The 22,372-nt window shown below is 37.0% G+C and overlaps 1 protein-coding gene across 3 annotated transcripts in view; it reads right to left on the reverse strand.

Annotated features, from left to right (window-relative positions):
- Positions 1–9,679: 9,679 nt before the first annotated feature.
- LOC141554998 (parvalbumin, thymic-like) overlaps positions 9,680–22,372 on the reverse strand; it is a 103,051-nt gene continuing 90,358 nt past the window's right edge. For 2 of the 3 annotated variants that reach the window (XM_074287539.1, XM_074287544.1), the window contains exons 2-5: positions 18,373–18,440; positions 16,347–16,479; positions 15,410–15,519; positions 9,680–9,991 (exon numbers count right to left, since the gene is read on the reverse strand). In XM_074287539.1, coding sequence (XP_074143640.1) covers positions 9,966–9,991; positions 15,410–15,519; positions 16,347–16,479; positions 18,373–18,433 — 330 coding nt within the window. In that variant the 5' untranslated portion in view covers positions 18,434–18,440 and the 3' untranslated portion in view covers positions 9,680–9,965. Of the gene's footprint in view, positions 9,992–15,409; positions 15,520–16,346; positions 16,480–18,372; positions 18,441–19,962; positions 20,051–22,372 lie in introns of those variants that run through there. The other variant, XM_074287531.1, reaches the window with a different exon arrangement.

Here is a 22,372-nt window from a genome sequence, read left to right on the forward strand (position 1 = left end):
GTCTGTGGTTCTTGCGTTGTTCCCCAAAATGGGGGTGACCCTCGAAACTGTATTCCCTTTAGTCTGTAAAAGAAGGGATATTAGGGGTCTCAGGCTCTCCCCTGGGAAAAGCATACCTTCTCAGACAAGCCCTTCTCAAGTTAAGTGGCTCCATTCCATTGGAGATCTTGGTCAAATCATCCTCCATTGAAACTGAGCTCTTTTGGCAGTGGCCTTGACCCCCTTCTGGGAATTCCCAGACTCTGGGAAGAAGTGATTTTATTCAATTGGAAATCTGTCTGTTGGTCCTTTATTGATTAGCCCAGACAGCTCTCAACCCCAGGCCAACATTTGCTCATATAACCAGGGGTCTGTTAGCATATCTTTGTCAAAATTCCTAATGAGTTTTGCCCACTAAGAGAACTTCTTCTTAGTGAACAATAAACTTCCCTTTTCTGCCACTCAGACTTTTTGGGTTTGTGAATTCTTTCACATTGGACCTGCGCTGACCAGAGGGGATTCCCCACCCCAATTCCCACATCTCTTCACTACCACTGTGTCACCCCCACTCTCTTTTTTTGAAAGATCCTTTCACGAGTATATGGAACTCCAAGTGAGGTTAATCCCTCCACTAATGCAGATCAACACTTGCCCTGCAATTTAGAGATTTGGGAATCATTGAGTTGTCCTATTCCCTATGACATTCTGATGGGGGTTGAGGTCCCTTTAAAATTCCTTTCTGATTCCCAACCTCACCATGGCTGAAGAAGCTAGGATCTTTGATTCACAAATCCTGGTCAAAAAGCACCCTTTTGAATCCCAATGATATCTGGGCTTTCCCAGTCCCCACTATCTGCTCAGGTTTCCCCAACCTCCACAAACAGCTTCTTCCTTATCTAAGGACCCATTGAATTCTATTCAAATTCTAACCCTGGCTGAAGCTCAGGCTGGAGGCCAGCCAGCCTGGGACTTCACCCACCGGCCCCTTTGGATTGTTCAAAGCCCCCCTATTATAAAAAGAGCCAGACTAGAGTCTGCTCTTGTAAGAGGTCCCAAACATGGCATCCTTACGCTAGTCATGTCAAGGATTTCTGCCTACTGGAGCCACCCTGGCTCTGGTGTTTTCCTACCTTACTTCCTATCTTCCTATCTTACTTCCAAACCCTACAATAAACATTTTTTATCCATCTAGGTTTTGGGCCTGTAAATTCCTTTACAGGGGACTCTGTGTCATCATTAGACTATCCTTGCGCCGAACCAAAGGGGTTCCTCCTTTCCTAACTCTCATCAATTCTGCTTCTCAAAGTTCTGGAAAGGTTGGAAGTCAGAAAGACTTCTACCCCAATTGGGCCGGCCTCAGATATTTATTGGCTATGTGACTCTGGACAAGTAATTTAAATTTTGCCTGCCTTGGTTTTCACATCTGTGAAATTGGGATAATAATTAGCACCCACCTTTCCTGGGATTGTTGTGGGCTTCAAATGAGAAGTTTGTAAAGTGCTTAGTAAAGTGACCAGAACACAGTAGGGGCTTAATAAGTGAATATTTTCTTCCTTCCTCTCTTCCTTTCATGTGAAGAATTGACCAGTTTATAAGATTAAAGTTACCACTCTACAGAAACTCACTTACTATTTTTTTGTAGATGATTTCATTCAAGTATTTTTTTTTAATTCTGATTTCAGACTAAAGAAGACAGATGCCCTCCAAAAGGGCTATTTCCTTAACACAGCAAAACAAACAAATAAACAAAACTCATCCCCCAAAAAACCCCCAACCCATATATGAGAGGCTATAAGTATGTCAGTGGTTAAAAGTCTTGGAGTTAAGAAGACCCATTAGTCTTGATTGACACATACTTACTGTGCATTCAATGAGCAAATCATTTAGCTTCTCATTAACTCTCTAAGACCAATGATTGATCTGCATTGGAAGAGGGTGTTTCCACACTAGAAGTTCTTTGTTTGAATAACTCACAGTTCCAGACTCCAAATTTCCTCTGTGTGTGTATATGTTTATAATTTCATTTTAAAGAATTATTTGAATTGGTGACAAGAACAACTCAAAACAACCCAAGGGAAAAACATAAATATTTTTCTTTGGTTTATCATATTTCTAAAATTTAATAGTCAATCAGAGGAAAGCTATTCTTATTACCAATTTTGGGAAGTGAAACTTACCTCAAATTTCCCATTCACTGGATAATCTTTGTGTAACACTTGGCTTCTGGGATACTGTCAGAATCAAAGCTTTTCCCTTTAAGGCAATAAGCTGAAGTAAGGGAGAAACTTTACTGGTGTCTGTGCAAGTGAGGAATAAATGCTCTGAGATCTTCTTTCTCTTCTTCGTGCCAAATTTTTTTTCTTCTGCCTTTCATTTTTAATGGGAAATCCTCTTCTTTTTAAGAACACAAATTTTGAGCTCAAAGGGACCTTACAGATCATCAAGTTTGACTCTCTCATTTTATAGATGAAGAAATAGAAGGGGGCAGGAGAGGAGTAGGGAGGAGAATTAAATAACCTGCCTAGGGTCACTTAGCTAGTAAATGTCTGTGGTGGAATTTTCTAATCAGCATCTTGACATTGGGAACTTAAAAGATACAAGAAGAATCAAATAAGACTTCCTTGTTTCTCAGAAGCACATTGGTCAGGTTGGTAGTTTTTGTGGACAAAAGGGCTATAATGCGTGTCTGCATGTGCCTTTAAATCAGATTTTTAAAATCTGATTTAAAAATTACAAAATATAATTATGTGGATTTTCCTTTCCTTTTTCTCAAATTTATTTTATTTAAAGAAACAGAATAAGAAAAACAGAAAAGGAATACAAAACAAAATCAAACAAAAGAACATTGTTATGTGCCCAGTAAAACATAAGGGAGAATTCAAAATATATAACAAAAACTAGTTCAAGAAAGTACATGTCTTAGTAGAAGAAATTATATTCATGTGTCCATCTTTTCTTTATTTCCTTGTAAATTGCTCTCTTGTTCTCTGCTATGCACCTTTTTTACTTCATACTAATACAATCTAACCAGGCAGTGTTAGAAATAAATTATTTATTGCAGTTTAAACTTGCCTTTTGTTTTGATCTCTTCAGAGAAACTCTTTCTCTGTCTATCTCTCTCTCCCTGTTTCCTCCTTTCTTTCTACACCCTTCTCTTGTTTTCTCTCTTATCTCCTGTCCCCAAGATGGACGGTGACTGGACCTTTAATTTCCTTATTATAAGAAACTTCTGGGTTGAGATGGCTCTCCTTACTAATTCAGATTATCACCTTCTCTGTAGTTTATAAATTTAAAGAGTTGTCTAGAATTCTGGGCAGTTAGGATGAAGAGCTGGAATTTTATTGGTATAGGTTTCTCAAAATGTGAATCCTGGAAGTCTCTGAAACCCTTTGAGAGGGTCTACAAATTCAAAATTAGTTTTTATTTTTTAATATAGTGAATCTCTTTATTTAACATAAATAAAACTCTTTAGATAGATCCTTAATAATTTTAATAGTGTGAAGATATTGAGAACAAAGGTTTGAGATTCACTGGTATAGGGAAATCTTGATGAAAAAATCCCCTCCATCTAGCATATAAATACTTATATCTGCAATTTATATCCTTAGGGAGTTTCCTGGGACTTTGAGAAGTTAAATAACTTTCCCAAGGTCATTTAGCCAGACCAGAGGCAGGTGTTCTTGATTCCATGGCCAATTTTCTATCACCATGCTCTTCTCCCATCAATATTAGGTCTCTTTAGAAACAATAACTAATGTTCACTTTTAATTGCTGTTGTTATTCATTTTAACCATGTCCAACTTTTTGTGACCCCATTTGGGGTTTTCCTGGCAAAGATGCTGAAGTGGTTTGCCACTTCCTTCTCCAACTCTTTTAAGGAGACTGAGGCATAGATGAGAAACTAAGATGACTTGCCTAGCTCACACAGCTAGTAAGTGTCTAGGGTTGCATTTGAACTCAAGTCTTCCTGACTTAGGACTGTACCTAATTTCCCCTGTTTACTTTTAATGTATCATACTATCATCTATGATGATATAGGTACAAATACTCTAACCATGATGATCCAGAGACTCTCAGATAGGTTTTATGAATTTCTAAGACCACAAAAAAAAAAAAAGTCCTCCTCAACGAAGAGCCAACCTTAACTGACCTTGATTTTCTCATCTACACATTGAGGAGGTTGAACCAGATAAACTTTAATTTCTAAATCTATGATCCTATCTTTTACAATTATAGATTCTACACAAATAAATGTCACAAACTCAGTAGCTCACAGTTTTAGTTTTCTCTATAGCAGGAAAAAAAAAAGGTCTTTATACATTTTGGAGGGAAATTCCACAGATATTCAAGTACGTGTTTAGATTTTAAAGTTCTTATATTGGTGGTATGGTTTAGTGGATGGAAAGCTGGAACTGGATGGGAAGATTTGAGTTCAAATATCTCCTTTGATATCTCCTTCCTTTTTGATCCTGGGCAAAACCCAAACTTTCTGGACCTCAGACAACATGGCCACTACAATGCTTTCTAGTTTCAAATTAATGAACCAAATAATGATTTGTTTGGATGTGTTTAGTTTTCCCCAAAGCACAGTATCATCTAAGCAACAGCAATAAATGCATGCTGACATTCTTAGAAATTCATGACCTCTACTTTGTCTTTTTTTTTTTTCCCCCTGAGGCTAGGGTTAAGTGACTTGCTCAGGGTCACACAGCTAGGAAGTGTTAAGTGTCTGAGATCAGATTTGAACTCGGGTCCTCCTGAATTCAGGGCTGGTGCTCTATCCACTGTGCCATATAGCTGCCCCTGTCTTCTTTTCCTATATAGCTCCTTGTCCAGGACTAAGCCCATCTCAAGTCTGACTCCAGTTCATGAAATGGAGCATAACTCAAAGCAAAGTCCTTTACCAAAGTCCCGTTTTGTTAGAGACTCAACTCTGTCAAGGAGAGAAGTGAATAGCAAGACTCCAGTTTTTAGGCATCCACTTGTTTCTAGACAGAAGAAGCAGGAAGGAAAAAGAGAAGGAATAGACTTGGAAAGTCTCAACTGTATTTGCTGAATCCCCTCCTTCACCTCTCACTTCTGGATCCCTTCCTTTCCAACCTGACTTAACTAATTGTCTTGATTGAAACTGTTCTTTCCAAGGTTACCACTGACTTCTTAACTGCTAAATCCAGTGGTCCTCTCATTCCTCTTCATCTTGACTTCTCTGCCCGGAACTGTTGTCTGACCACTCTCCTCCAAGATATTTTTCCCTCCCTTGGTTTTTGTGACAGTGTTCTCTCCTGGTTCTCTTGCTATACATCTGGCCATTTCTTCCCTATATGTTTTACTGGATCTGTATCTTGTCCCTATAGTATGAATGTTCCAATAGACTCTCTTCTTTTCTTTATGTTGTTGCTATTTAGTCATGTCTGATACTTTGTGAACCCATTTGAGGTTTTGCTGGCAAAGATATTGAAGTGGTCTGCATTTCCTTCTCCAACTCATTTTACAGATAAGGAAACTGAGGCAAACAGGATTAAATGATTTGCCCAGGATCACAGTTAGCAAATGTCTGTCAGATTTAAACTCTGGAAGATGAGTCCTGCTGACTCCAGATCTGGTACTCTATCCATGTCCTTTAAGAGAACTTATCAGGTCTCATGGGTTATATCTATCCAGGACCCCCAAATCTGCATGTTTAAATTCACATGCTGGATGATTCAAAAGCTAGAATTATGGATATGCAAATATGCCACTTTGATGGCAGAAGAAGAATTAAGAAGTCTCTTGATGAAGGTGAAAGAGGAGAGTGTAAAAACTATCTTGAAGCTTAATATTTTTAATAGCATTTAATTTTTGCCAAATACATGCAAAGATAGTTATCAGCATTCCTCTTTCCAAATCCTTGTTTCCCAATTTTTCTTCCTCTCTTCCCTCCTTCCCCTTCCCCAAGCAGCAATTAATCTGATATAGGTTAAGCATATGCAATTTGAAGCTTAATATTTAAAAAAAAAAACCACAACTAAGACCTTGGCAACTGGTTCCACCACTTCCTGGCAAATAGGGGGAAAAGAAATGGAAGCTACATCAGACTTTATATTCTTAGGCTCAAAGAGTACTGCAGATGGAGCCATATTAGAAGACTTGTTCTTGGAAAGGAAAGTTATGGCAAAGCTGGATAGCATATTAAAAAGCAGAAATGTTACTTTGCTAACAAAGGTCCATATAAGTCAAAGCTATGTTTTTTTCCAGTAGCAAAGTACAGCTGTGAGAGGTGACTATAAGAAAAGCTGAGCATTACAGAATTGATGCTTTCAAATTACATTTCTGGAGAAGACATTTAAGAGTCTCTTGGATAGCAAAGGGATCAAATAAGTTAATACTTAGAGAAATTAACTCAGGCTACTTATTGTAAGGTCAAATACTGAAGCTGAAATAATTTGGCCACATAATGAGAAGATAGAACTCATTGGAAAAGAGCCTGGTATCAGGAAAGTTTGAAGGCAAAAGGAAAAGGGAATGAAAGAGGATAAGATGATTAGATAGAGTAGTAGAAACAATGAACATGAACTTGAACAGATTTGAGATAGTGGAGGCTAGAAGGACCTGGTATGTTATAGTCCATGGGTCACAAAGCATCAGACTCAACCAAATGATAACAAAAATAACTCCTATCTCTCTTGATCTTCAATCATGCCTTGAAAGGCAGCACGGAACAACAGAAAACATACTAGATTTGGGATCAGAGTTTCTCAGTTGGAATTCTATCTAGGCGAATGAACTTGTGATCTTGGGTTCAGGGAACTTAACTTCCCTGAACTCTACTTCCTTATCTGTAAGACAAAGGATTTGGACCAGATACCTTGTAAGGTTCTTTCTGATTCTGAACTTATGATCCTGTGATTTTGTTAATTCCCTGCTGGATAGCTCCTCCCAGGGCGTCCATAGTCATCTTACACTTAATAGGTATCCAATAGAACTCATTATGTTTTCCCAACCTCAAATCTGCCATTCTCTCAAACTTCCCTTTTTGGGTTGAGGCAATGCACCATCTTGACAGTTATCAAGTATAACCTGGGAGTCATCCTTGATTCTTCTTAATTCTTCATCTCACATATCTAATCAATGACAGGTCTTCTTGATTTTACCCTTTACAACATCATACATCATTCTCCTTTCTCCTCATTTCCACAGCCACTGCTCTAAGTTCAGGTTTGCATCATCTTTCTCCTAGATCACTGTAATAGCTTCATAGTTAATATAATTTCTGGCTCTTCCATCTCTGACCCATTCCTTACACAGCTGTTTAAATAGTCTTCCTAAAACATGTCTGACATGTCACTCTTCTGCTCAAAATGTTCCCCATTGATCTACCATTCTGCCTTCCTGCTGCCAAGGACTGGTTCTCATTAACAAACTCCCCTGATTAACCAGTTAACCCTAATGAAACATTTACTAACCAAGCTGGTACTTCTTTCTTCGGAATCTCAATATTTTCTCAGAGGATCTGTAGCTTTATAATTGACATATCAGGGCAGAATGGTTCAAACTCCTTCCAACTGGCATAGCTGGCAGGATAATTTGCTCTCCTACCAACTTTGTGTCCTTACAAGTACTTAGCAATAGTTCTTGGAACATAACAGGCACTTAATAAATGCTAACTTGTTTTCTTCCTCTCCCCTCTCTCAATTTTCTTAGTATATTTATAGTATATATACTTAGTATATATTTATTTGTGTACATTCGGTGTATCTCCATACTCTTAATACAAAATAAGCTCCTTCAGAATTGGGAGAGCTTTATTTTTTGCCCTGGCATCCCCAGAACTCAGTATAGTGCCTTATGCATATAATAAGCACTTAATGGTTTGTTGAATGAATGGTGTGTTATATATTACCACAGAAAGAGAAATTTTAAACAGAGGGGCTATCAGTGGGAATATATGACAATGACTGATATAAAACAGAGAGAACTTACCTTTCTTGTTGCCATATTCATTCATTCACTCACTTATTCACTCATTTATTCATTCTTCTAGACTTAAATGTTAGTTACTTCCTGAAAACTTCCTTAATCTAATTAACTAAAAGTAATTTCTCTCTCATTTAGTCTCAGCAATTTGTATTATGCTCATATAATCGTAGTATTCTAATTTGTATCCTATTTAACCTTCTACATATTTATCACCTCCTACAAGATTACAAATTCCTTGAATAAGGGAGTCTTTTATTTATCTTTGTATCTCCCTTATAAAATGTACTGTACATAATTGGCACTTAAAAGTTTCTCAAATAAATTGTTGAATCTATCTCGCCCTAAAATTTTATGATTCCATAAATATTTACTATATTTCAACTATATATATATTAGAGTACTAAGCATGTGAATTGTGGAGTAAGTAGAAAGAGCAGTAAATATAATGTTCTCTATATTTTTCCTGGTCAATACAGAAGAAATGACACATTCAGCCCAATGAAGAACAACATGTTCTGGAAAAGAAGTGAAAAGGCCCTCTTCTTGGAAATCAAAATGTAGAGGAAAATCAGCCATCATTTATATTTTTGCTAATATGGGATTATATTGAGTTGAAGTCTAAATCTGAGTCTGGATTTTTCATAGCCCTATACCTACTGAATAGATCAACTGCCTTCTTCATAATAGTGTGATATAAATAATATGTTACCTTTTCTAAGAAATATCAATCTTGAAGAATGGGTAAAAATCTAAATAGGATTCACTTTCCAATTTGTGAAAGCAACAATCAGACTAGAGTTGTCAATTTAGATACTATTTTTAAATAAAAATATAGACAAAAGATTGTGACAAATTAGAGCAGGAGAGATTCTTTTCTTTGCATAAGAAATCTTCTCACAAATTCAGTTCCAGCTATTACAAGAGAGTAAAGAGGATAATGACTATTACTTACCCAGAAGCAGAACAAATGTTGCCAATTCTACCTATTTCCTTGTATTATAATACCTGAAGTTGTATAGACCATAATTGGCTTCAAGGAAGTAGAAATAAATTCAAAGGAATTTTTTTCATTCTAAAGAATTAACTGGATTCAGCTAGAGACAGGCTGAGGCAGAAATTATGAAATTGAAAGACTTTAGCACCCAAGACCCTCTTTAACCAGTTAACTAAGTGAAATTAGCTGGATTCTATATCAAAGATGGAAGTGGGGTGGAAAATTGCTTTGGGTTTACCTTAAAAAAAAAAAAAAAAAAAAAAAAGAGTATATCTTCCTTCCCACAGGAAAAAAAAAAACCAAAAACCAAAAACATGATTAACTAAAGACCAGAAGGTGGCAGTAGGAGAAAAAACAAGGAGAAAGTTGCAGAGAACCCATTAGTAGAGATACCCACTCGAGAGTAGTCCAATATAGACACCAACAGAAAACAGTCACAAACCAATGACTAAACAAAGTTATTCATGTTGGAAAACTATTATACAGAAAAGTGGATATTGAATTATGTCAGAGCATATTAATTTTTAAATGTTTATATTTTGCAGGGTTTCCTTTTAAATAAATAGGGGTGGGACAGAAGAAAGCCCATGGCATTTTTAGATTTCTTCTCTCTGCATTGTGTAAATCAAGTAGAACCAAAAGTTTCCATCATCAGTCAAGACAAAGCAGGTTAAAGATACCAATAGCATGACCTTAAAAGAAAAAACCTGCAAGGGATGGAAAGGAAACAAGGGAGAATTTTTTCACAGATTTTTTTTTATTGTTTGCTTTACCCTTATCCCAGCTATAGCTTTAACAGTGTGACTGGTCACAGTTATGCTGCTGTCTGTGCCCTTATTTAGACACAACACCACAAGACCCAAACACCTGTACATTGCAAGATCTTGAAAACAATTGCATTTGTGAAATAACAACATACGGCCATTTTGCGAATGGCATATGACAAATACAAAAATGTACTAAGATGTGCCAAGGAAGTGCTTACTGGAGGAAAATCTGAAGTCAGTCCATATGTTGCCTTTTGGTCTAATGCCATTTATGACTTTGCCATACTTTGGAATTCTGTCAAAGAAAGAAGAAAATTAATAACTCAATGATGTTGAATAGCTGCTAGAATCCTTGGAAAGGATGAAATGCACAAGAAGAATCCAGAGACTTTGATAAGAAAAAGAAACAAAAACACTTTGGTGAACAGTCTTTGTAGAAGCATAATTTAGAACTAAAAGGAACCTTCAAGGCCATAGACTCCATGGAATTCCATTCATTTGACAAGTTGCTATTAACCAATCTATATAGGATAATAAATCATAATTTTATGACCCCCACATTCAGTTATAAAACTTCATGCTGCATCACAAACCACAGTTTAAGAAGCTGGACTTTAAACTACTTTAAACTTAGATTTTCAAAATGTGGCAAGAAATATCTTGTAAAATATATTGCCTACAATAGTCAAGTACTTTAGAAAAGGTACATGTGTGATCCAAGATTTGAAGCTGAAGTCAGTGACTTTTGCAAATAGCATTTTGAAGCATATTCAGATGGAGCCCCCCATGTTTGCCATCACAGAAAACTGTTGGCACAGGGAACCGGACTGCACAGGGGAGACTCAGAATTGTAGAATGTGAAAAACCCCAAAATCATCTTGTTCAACCATTTCCTTTATAGATAAGGATAAGGAGGCCCAAAGACTTGCACAGACAGAACAGCAAGGGGACCATAAATCCATTCTCCTGATTTACCATAAGCCAGGACTCAGTCCACACACCAACACGATAAAGCTGAAGCCAGCTAAGTTTTATATAATTCAACACCCTATTTAGAGCTAATAAATTAGAGACACTAGTTACTTCTAAAGCGCATTCCCCATAGCAGCATAACCTTCTCCCCTCAAAGTCTGGCTAAGATTAGCATATGTGTTGCACTGCATTGACACCTGTCCCAGTTTAGCTGGGACAAACACAGTTTTTAGCTGCATCACCCCCAGCACATTCTGTTGGATGCCCTACTTTCTTGCTAGCAAAGGTGTGGGAGAAATTTCCCAGTCTGGCTGGTTCTTGTCTCTTCTTCCTTATAATGCCTTCCCAGTTTAATATCTAAACATCATCCCCTGGAAAGAGAATTGATGTGGAGTGGGGAAAGGCAGACAGGATAATGAGACCATTACTTAATCTCTACTAACTGAAGACTGTAATGTAGCAAAAAGAACATTGAGCTGGGCACCACAAATTAGGACTCCAGCCTTAGTTATACCTAGATTCTTTCTGTGGATGAGGTTGTTACATTTTAAATTCTGACTGACTCTAGATTCTCAATCTAGGCAAAGAATCCATCTTCTAAGCGCCCAGGTTTCTCCAGCTGCCCCGGGGAAGGGATTAGAATAAAACATGGAATCCTTTTGAAAAACTACTCTTTAATACCCTTTCTTTCTCTGCAGAGTTGGGGAGACCAACATGTATACTGTTCCTCATCAATATACATGATGTCAAATCTTTTTTTAATGTATTGATCAATTTTGTTGATTTCCCCCCCCCCTTTTTTTTTCCTCTTTATATTTTTTAAAATAAGAAATGGCTTTCTAGGAAGGGGAAAAGGAGAGATGAGGTCGGTCTAAATGATATAAAAATGGATATCAATAAAACTCTATTAAAGGGAGAAATATTGGTTGTTGTTTTTTTCCGTTTTGTTTTTTGTTTTTTTCTGAGGCTGGGGATAAGTGACTTGCCCAGGGTCACACAGCTAGGAAGTGTTAAGTGTCTGAGACCACATTTGAACTCGGATCCTCCTGAATTCAAGGCTGGTGCTCTATCCACTGCGCCACCTAGCTGCCCCAAGGGGGAAATATTGAATTGTAAATTGAATTTGCCAAACTGTTTTCTTTCTTTTTCTTTTTTAAAATCTTTGTTATAAAGGGCAACTTGCTGAGTAGAAGAGGAGGGAAGTTTGTATTCTAATATGAATATAATAAAAAAATTAAGTTTAAAAGGTAAAGTTTTTTTTCTTAATTGAAGGCATTAGCATAAATTTAGCATTGTTACCAGGAAAATATTATCATTATCATTATTAATAGGAAAATAGAACATTATTGCTTTCCAGTACCCAGGATTTTTTTTAACCATTCCTTTCCTTAAAACATAATAAAGCAAGACAAAAAAAACCCTATTCATATAGGCTATGGACAGATATCTATTAATATTGTTGTTGTCATTGTTCAGTTATGTCTGACTCTTTGTGATCCTATTAATATTGTCATTGACATTGTTCAGTTGTGTGTGACTCTTTGTGAACCTATGGATTTGTCCATAGAACCATAGGGTTTTCTTGGCAAGTAGTTTGACATTTCCTTTTTTAGTGTGTTCCCATTTTACAGGTGAAGAACTGAGACAAATAGGGGTTAAGTGATTTGTCCAAAGTCTTAAAGCTAATAAGTATCTGAGACCAAATTTGAACTGAGATACTCTTAATTCAGGCCTATCCATTGTACCATCTAGCTGTTCCATAAACTAATATGGCTACATATTAATATAGCATTTGTTATGCTATAATGATTCAATTAAAATGCTCATGTTGAAAAGAAACAAACAATTCAAGGATTTATGAACTTTGTCCACTAGACTTAACTTTGACTACACATGTATAACTTATATTGAATTGCTTGCTTTCTCAATGAGGTAGGGGGAATGAGGAGTGAGGAAGTTAAAGAATCTAGAACTCAATGTTAAATTGAATGTTAAAAAATTGTTTTTATATATAACTAGTAAAAAATAAAATTTTAAAGGAATATTATGCTTTAATGAATTAAGCCTTATAGTACAAATCTCTAACTTCTTTCTGAACAATCAGTCCTTCAGTCCATTCTCATACTTTTCTGGTTCCTATTTTTTTCCCTACATTTCTCACAAGTCATGGTAACCCAGAATCTTTGATCTTGCCTAAAGTCTTTAAACCAAAATTCAAGGGCAGCTGGATGGCAGGCAGACACAAAAGAAAGAAGGGAGGGAGGAATGAAGGAAGGAAAGGAGGAAAAGAAGGAAGGAGGAAAGGAAGTAGAGGAAGAAAGGCAGAAAGAGGGAGGGAAGAAAGGAGGGAGAGGGAAAAGAAGGTGGAAGGAAAAAAGAAGGAAAGAAAGGGGTAGGCAATGAAGGAAGGAGAGAAAAGGGAGGGAAGGAAGGAAAGAAGAAGGGAAGCAGAAAGAGAAGGAAAGAAGCAAGGAAAGAAGGAAGGAAGGAAGGAAGGAAGGAAGGAAGGAAGGAAGGAAGGAAGGAAGGAAGGAAGGAAGGAAGGAAGGAAGGAAGGAAGGAAGGAAGGAAGAAGGAAGGAAGGAGGAAAGGAAGGAAGGAAAGAAGAAAAGAGAGGAAGGAAAAAAGCATTTAGTAAGCACCTAATATTTATACTTAAACATTTTGTGCAAAAACTCTGAAGTTCCTTCCCTTTGATGTTGGCTTTTTTATTGACTTATTTTTACTAAGTAAAACAGACCATTCTTTTCTTCAATCACTAACCTTAATCACTATATGGGTGTGGTCTCAAACAAACCAAGTTAAAGTTTAAATTAAAGATCTTATAAAGACCAAGATCTCCCCCTACATCCAGGGCCATCTCCAGTCATCTTGATCTATATCTTGTCACTGGACCCAAATGGCTCCAGAAAATAAAGTGAGTCTAGTGACTTCATCTAAATCTAACTTACTTGCATGTCAAGGCCTGTAACATGGTCCTCTTCAAGGACAAATAACAACGTTTGCAATTAAATATGCACTGGACTAATTTTTCCCCCTCAGCAGCCTTGGAAGTTAAATATTATTATTACCATAATTTAATAATTGAAGAAATTGAAAAAAACAAAAGTTAAGTGACAGACCAGGTTCACAAAGATAGGGAGTGCTTGAGGATGGATTTGAACTCAGGTCTAATTTTACAGTTTACAAATCTGACAACCAGAGAACCTATGCAATTTGTCCAAAGTTACACAGTTGGTTAGTGATGATATTTACCAGTGATAGTATTTTTACCCATGCATTCATTAGGACTTCATCTACACAAGGTCATCAATGGTATCTAAGATTGCTTGATGGTCATTAGGACCACAGATTAAACTGATCTGGATGGAAAATCTTGCATTTTAGCTTCCATATAGAGATGCTAGCAGTCTGGACTATAGAAGAGGGATGAGAGAGAAAAAAAAGGAAGTCCAGTGCTATACCCATCTATCTCCTTTTGGCAATCTGAAAAATGGTTGTCAATCCCTCCCTTCTCTACTTGCTATTCCCACTTCTCAAGACTTGTCATGGATGAATGAAGTGGTCAGAAAAGTTGGGATATTGCACTGTATTATAAGTACAAAGTGATAAAATAATTTTTCTTTGGCTGGAACAGAGCAGTATTTAATGAGTTTTAGACTGATAGGGTAGCACCAAATACTTAGTCTTTTTAATTCTCTGCCATGATCTGGTATATCGGACTGACAAATTATCATGAATCCATAAGAATTTAAGGAAAGGGAGGCCCTAATCTGTGGACAAATAGAATTTATAATAATAATAGATAGGGGAACAGTAGATAGAGGGATAAATTCTGATCTCAAAAAATTCCTCTTGACTGGCTGGGAGACTTCAACCTAAGGGGAAACTCTGGGGAGACAAACAAGACTTTGGTGAGGGAAGAATAATTTTCTTAACACTTATGGGCCAGACAACCAATCCAACTAGGATTTATCAAGCTCCTGCTGTGTGTATGACAGGCCTTGCGATCAAGTACAACTCCTTTGTATTTTGCATTTTTCACCAGGTAAAAATAAAGCATTAGCCTGATTGCTCACATGCAGACCTAAGGCCCTTTATCCTTGCTTTGGGGAATACTTTTCCATACTCATGGAGTTCACAATGATATTTGGGTACTTTAAAAATCATAAAGCACTATGCATTTTGTTGTTCAATCATTTTCAATCATTTCTGACTCTTTGTGAGACTTTCTTGGCAAAAATATAGAGTGGTTTGCCACTTCCTTCTCCAGATCATTTTACTGAGGCAAACAGGGTCAAATCACTTATTTTTCCAAGCACTTTCCAAATGTTATTTCATTTTAATCTCATAACAAACCCAGGAGCTATCATTATCTCCATTTTATAGATGACCAAACTGAGGCAGGCAGAGGTTGATTTGCCCAATAGTGAGTGTCCAATATTGATTTTGAACTCAGGTCTTCCTTTTGCTATATCCTCTCTACTACCTTGCTGCAGCAATAAGGCTACCTTTATTTATATAAACATTTTTTAAAAGATATAAACCATAGCACTGACACTATGCATTTTATGGATATCATTGTGAACTCCATAAGTATGGAAAAGTATGGGAAAAATTGTCTTATTGTTATCATAGGTTTTTAAAATTAGTTTTAAATGTGCAATCTATAGTTCAGTATTTTAGATCACTATACATCCAATATGGGCTAGGCTCTAGAGAACCCTTTGGTAAAACTCACCATCCACTCCAATTTTGCCATCACCATCAGAATCTCCAGCTGTGAGAAAAATCTTGGTCTCATCAGGTGTCAGAATTCGGGCATCTGGGGCAAAGTTCTGCAGGAAGTTCCTAGGTCGATAAGTGTTATATGTTAAATGTTATATAATTCGTTTCTTTTTCAAGATTCACATATAATTTTTAAAAGAATACACACTTTTGTCTTCATAGGCACACAAATGTGGTCCTCTATCTAGTTCGGCTTATATTTGGCCATTTTGGCATGGCCTAAATATTATTCCTTGGAAGACTGTGCTAAAATTCAAAAACTGAAATAAGAGCCTCCTTCCAACAATATAAATGTAAGCTTGTGACCATTAGAGTAAGACATAATAAACAAACAAATTTTTAAAAAACTTATCTAACAAAACAAAACAAAAAACCCTAGAAGGTGGGCAATGTGTTGAGCAAATAAAAGATATTCTGTTCTGGGGGCTGTGTTCTTCACAGAAATACCGCCCAGCAGTTCTTAGCTTGGTATAATAAGATTATAGTTTTAGAGCTGAAATAAATCTTGGAATAGGGGATCCTCAGCTTTTTTGTGTCCTGAAGCTCCTGGGCAGTGTCAAGAAGCCTATGGAACTCTGCTCAGAACAATGTATTTAAATGAATAAAATATAATGTAAAGTATTACAAAGGAAATCAAGTATATTGAAACAGACTTATTTAAATTTTTTTAAGTCAGGTTTATAAAACTTCCTAAGAGGCCATCTCTCAAGTTATAGATAAGAGTTCCAACTGTTAAATGACTTGCCCAAGATCACAGTTAGTGATAGCAAAGTTGGGATTTGAACTCAGATCAACTGCCTCCAAATTCTTTACCCTTCCTTTACATATTATATGACTTAGTATTTTACTTATATTTTTCATACTAATACAAGGAACAAGGGCACCCTTACTGAAGTTCATCTTCTTCTATGAAGCCACTTTTGTCCTGATCAAGGATACTGAAAACTTTCTTGATCTGGTCAGGAGTCTTGCCAGATAAGCCAACCTTGGAGAAGAAGGTCTTGTAATCAAAGCTGCCAGCAGCTGAAAGAAGCAGAGATCCTTGTGATTTTAGATAATTTTAAAAGAACTTAAAATTCAAGGCTTCTAAGTCAAAGATTGTGGTCTGTTCTACCATTTTTTCCAGAATTATTTGTTCTACAATAAAATTTTTACAGACAATGAAAATGAGACATTAGAAAGGTTAAGTGATTCATTAAGAATCACATTACTAGTAAGTGTATGAAATTTTTGGTGTAGGCAAGATCAAGATTTTCATATTATTCCTGGCATATATTTATTAGGAGGAAACAAACTAGAATATCAAAGGCTGCCTATTTTATCTGGTAGAGGACTGGAATCCTACTTGGTTAGTTTCCCTCTGACACATATTGGCTGTAGAACCCAGAGTACATCACTTAATCTCTCAATAACCCCAGGAAATTCTCTATGACTCTAAATTATAGAGCAGGTGTTGATCTGCATTTTCTTCTCTGGGAGTTCCCTCTATAAATAAAATGGCATATCTGGTATATTAAAAAAAAAACCCAGAATATCACATTATAAGCAGCTAAAAAGATCTGTGCATGGATACGAGTTCTAGCCAATTCCTTGATTGGCATTTCTGATTATCAGTGGCACTCACGATGTTTATCATCCAAATATAGCTGGATGATACCAAAAAGAAGCACTTCATTGCATTTTAAGTTCAGTTTTAGAGATTGGACAGCACTAAGTACCAAGGCAACAACTTTGCAGTGTTTTTCTCTGTTACTAGCAGCACTGCATCTGCTTCTGTTCTCAAGTAGATCTTCCCAAATGAGCTCAGTGAGTAGGGCATTCACTTAGCATTCAAGGTATAGCAGGATTTATAAGAATATTTTTTGCTCTCTGAGAGTCAATGAGTTTTAGTAGAAAATACATTGAAATGGGTTGGTTCTTAGAACCAAGAGAAAAAGTTTTAGTTCTCTAGTCATTGACATTATTATTACCCTGGTCGTTAACCTGTATTTCATTCTCTTAAAATTGAAAGAAACCTTAGAAATTATTTAACACAATTTTCTCATGTTACAAAGGTGGAAACCAAAGCCTAGAGAATTCTTAAACAATTCAATCCAATCCCATTCAATGATATTGATATTATTTGTAAATGCACTTATTTGTGCATTTGTTCAATTATTTGCACATCACTTAATTTATTTGTAAATGAGATATTATTTGTAAAAACCTTTAATAAACATTAGTTTTTAAATGGATTAGACTGGAAAAAGAAAATAACAGGTATTTATTAGGCGTCTACTATGTGCCAGACACTATGTTAAGTGCTTTAAGTGCCTACTAGTTAGTTACAAAACACTATGATAGGCACTGGGGATACAAAGTTAAAAACAAAAACAAAAAAAGATCCCCATCTTGTGCAGTTTACCTTCCACCAAAAAGGTGGAATCTACTTAATTTACAATTAAGTAAATATAAATTATGTACAAGGTGATCTTAGGAAGGAGTTCTTATAACTGGAGGAATCAACAAAGCTTTATATAAGAGTTGGCACCTATGCTGTAGCTTGAGAGAAGTCAGAGATCCTTAAATGCAAAAGTAAAGACCGAATGCAGGCTACTTGGACAAAGACGTGAGGCAAGAGATAGAATATTGTATTTGAGAAACAGCTACCAAATCAATTTGATTAGAATGAAGAGTGGGAATAATAATGTCAAATAAAACAGATTAAGTGATATGCTCCAGGACATACTCATTAGTGCCACAGCTGGGGCTAGAATCTTGGTTTAGAATCTAGGAGCTCTTTCCAATACTGTGCCTCAGTTTCCTTATCTCTAAATTGGTCTCTCAGATCCCTTCCAGTTCTGACTTCCTCCCAGCCTATTGCAGTTTTAAAAGGAAAAAGATGCTGAAAGCTCAGGAACAGATCAAGCTCCTCACCTTTGCAGCTGGACAGAGCTGCTTCAATGTCCTTAGGGCAGAGGATATCTGTCATGCTCATCTTGATGCTGTAAAATAATAATTGAGAGTGAGTTACTTTACCCTTGAAATTGTGTTCTGCCTTTCTTTTGTAGAGGTTTTAGTAAGAACCTCTTGACTGGGAATATTTCAAACTATTGATACCTAAAAGAGTCAAAAGGAGACATTAGTTGCCTGGGATCTGGGCAGGGAATGAGGAATCGCTTGCATTTTCCTCATCTGTGACTAAGGGATTTGAAGAAATACTTAGAATCCAAATAATATATTTTTGGGCAACAATCTTGCTCATCAGCCAGATAAGCTCTAAAGCAACAGCACTGAAAAGTCTGTTTTAAAAGTATCTTTCAATAATTAAAAGGGAATGGCATTTAGTTAAAGAAAATGACTAGTTAGAATGAAATCAAACAGGCTTTCCCCACCACACTGTGCTTTTTGTCTTGATGATGAGTGAATGATGGGCTACAGCAAGGATTCTTAGCCTTTTTTGTTTCATAGATCCCTTTGAAAATCTGGTGGAGCCCATAAGCCCCAAATCAAAATAATATTTTAAGTGATTGAAGCAAATGCTAAATTTCTTTTAGAAGTTAGTTAAAATAAAAATATAAAATTTCCCATCCAACCAAGTTCACAGTCCCCCTGAAATAAGGTAACTTTGTGCCCCAGGTTAAAAGCCCTTGTTCTACAATACTCATAGGCAATGAAAAAAAGCCCTCAGTATTAAAGATAAAATCATCCATGACTTGCCATACTTACTTTCCTTGGTTATCCTTTTAAATGGGTGCAAACACTCCGCCCCCTGATGAGGAAGCTTTGCCTGGGAATGGGGGAAAGTATTCAAGGGAACCCCTTGTTCCTTTCCTCACTTCCCAAGGTGGGATAAACCAAATCCAGTCCTTGGTTTAGAAAGCTGCCAGATCTCAAAGCAAATCTGTTCTTCCTGAGAACCCAGAAAAAAATTGTCCAGTGGAAAGTTTCAAGGACTTCCAAAGTATTCCACGTTTAGGTGGCAAAGAAAAACTCTTGCCTATCCCGAGTTAACAAGCTCAGGCAATCGGACCCACCAACGAGAACCTGATCCAAAAAGCCACTCACTTGGAAACAGCTACAGTCTTAATCTCCTACAGCCTCAGAAAACTTCCTAATGAACAAACACATTCCCAATTTTTCCCCCTCCAGTTAGGGTTCTCCCCACCCCCTTCTTTTGCCCTCTTATGGGCCAGTGAGTCCAGAGCAGACATTAAAGGCTAATCACAACCTGTGCTATCCTTAGTAAATGACCACAGAAGGTAGGAGTTTTCTTGGGTGGTCCTGACACCTTTCCACCCAAACTCTTTGTGATCTGGGAGTTAAGCTGCAACTCAACCGCTTGCTCTTACTAGTTAGTCCCTGATGCCTTAGAGAGGTCACCCAGCAACGGCGACTTTTAATCCTCTGCCTCTTTGTGCTGTGCTTAATATAAAAGATTATTTCCTTCAGTATTTGGGGTTTATGCAAGCTTGTTTGGCGTTAGGTTCCTTTTTCCAAACCTACAGAAGAATTTGTTCTACTTACCTTTAAGATGTTCTTGTCTCTATTAAGAGGTGTTACTGGGAAGCAGGGAACGTTCCTTGCTGCTCCTCAAGACCTGGTCCCTACTTATATACACATTAAGTTGTAGACCATATACAGATTTTCGGTCTGGGTATCAGGGATGGAGTCCGCCGGTGTCAGATGAACTTGCCTAACTAATCATCTCGAACTATTTTTATCTCAAGAGAATACATATGATATTTGCAAATGAAACAAGATGAGTAGCTACAACTATGAAAAGGGTTTCACCAGATTGAATTTCTTATGATTTAAGCAGAAACTTTTGACTTCTCCTTAGGCTCAGGACCAAGAAGAAAGACAAGTCTGTTGGGCCAGACCCCAGGACTAGAGAATCAGCTGAACCAAACCAGTCTTGCAATGAGAGAGACTTGATAAATTTTTAGTGTGGTAGTTTGTTAGTATCCTGAGTAGATGATGTACACAGAAAAAAAGTCAGGGAAGAATCTTGGCCTGCAATGTTCAGTTTATAATTTACTGAGAGGAAATGAATAGAAACAATCTGAATTCGGTTGGTTGAAAAGAAAAAGAGGAAAGTTTCTTCTTTATTCTCTCTTTATGCTAGTTTAGGTAACATTTGACTTAATTTGGTGTTGTGGAAAGAACTAGATTCAGAGTCGGAGGACCTGCCTGCTATTTACTTACTATGTAATCACTTAACTGTGGGTTTCAAATTCTCCATCTGTGAAGTAAGGGAGCACAGGGACTTGAGAGGACCTGAGCACAAATTCAGGCTCAGACACTTAGTAGTTGTGTGCCTTATTCCTGTGTGCCTCAGTTTCCTCATCTGCAAAATGAGGGAGAAGAAAATGGCAAGCCACTTTAAAATCTTTGCTAAGAAAGTTCCAAAAGAGGTCATCAAAGTTGGATACCACTGAAAACGACTGAAAAGCAGTCAAATAAATGAAGGTAGGACTACATGGCTTATGATATTCCTTCTAGCTGCAGATCTAGATCTATCCCATTTCCCAACACCCATTCTCTAAGAAGTAAGGGCATGAGGGATCCCATTTCCCAGCACCCCCACTTTAAGAAGTAAAGGCATGAGAGATCCCATGAGCTCCTTCCTGTCTAAGTGAAACCTTGATCTTAAAATATGAAGGGGCTTTTCTGACCAATTTCCCATTTATTTTCCAATTTTACCAATGTTTACCAAGTTTCCCAGACCCTCCCCCACCTTCTACCAGTCATCCCAAGAGGGCAGTCAGTATTGTTAACATTTCAACCAGTCCATCAGTCATTAAACATTTATTAAACACTGACTTTTGCCAGGAGCAGTTAAGTAGACACAAATAGGTAATGGGCCAGCCTTGGAATCAGGAAGCCCTGAGTGTAAATCCAGCTTCAGATGCTTACTAGATATGTGAACCTGAGCAAAGTCACTTCCCCATGTTTGCTTCCGTTTCCTCATTTGTAAAATGAGCTGGAGAAGGAAATGGCAAACCACCCCAGGATCTCTGTGAAGAAAACACCAAATGGGGTCACAAAAAGTCAGAAACCACTGAAAACAATTAAACAACAAAATGACTATAAATTACATACTGTGCTAAGTTCCAATGATACAAAGAAAGGCAACCTCATAATCTAATGGGGAGATAGCATGCAAATAACTTCGTACAAGCAAGAATAAATTAGAGATAGACAACAGATGGAGTACTGTACCACAACTATAGTTAATGGGCATGACAAAGATCCAGCAAATGATCTGAGAAAGAGTGGTTAGATAGATAAGAGAACCAAGAGAAAGTAGTATCACAAAAGCCTGGAGTGAAGAGAGAATCAAGAAAAAGATTGACAGTGTCAAAGATTATAAAGAACTCAAGAAGGATAAGATTGAGAAAAGATGAGAAAACATTGGATTTGGTAATTAGAGATTACTAGCAATTTTGGAGAGAGCTTTGGTTGAATAAATGAAGTCAGAACTATAGTGCAGGTAGTGAGAGGAGAAACATGGAAGTACCTATTGTAATGACCTTCTCGGGTTTAGCTGCAAAAGGCAGAAGATATATGGGACAAAATTCAACAGAGATAGATGGGTCAATAAGTGTTTTTTGAAGATGAGAGAGACATGAGTGTATTTGTAGGCAGTAAGGAAACAGCCAGTAAACATTGAGAGATTGAGGGTCATTAGAAAAGCTTAAGAGAGCAGCTGGCAGAAATGAAAAAGCTAAAAATCCAGATGCCTGAATTCCAGCTTGCAATCAGATAATCAAAACATGGAACTGTGTGTATTTCAATTAAATTAAACACTTTCAAATAAACACTTATACGGCACCTGGGTCACTCTAGCTTTGAGATACCCACTAAAAACCATAGCTCAGAGCTCTCTTCCTCACCCGGATGACTTTATTTTTATCAGCCAACACATTAGTTC

This window comes from Sminthopsis crassicaudata, chromosome 1, assembly GCF_048593235.1.
Source record: "Sminthopsis crassicaudata isolate SCR6 chromosome 1, ASM4859323v1, whole genome shotgun sequence".
Lineage (NCBI taxonomy): Eukaryota > Metazoa > Chordata > Mammalia > Dasyuromorphia > Dasyuridae > Sminthopsis > Sminthopsis crassicaudata.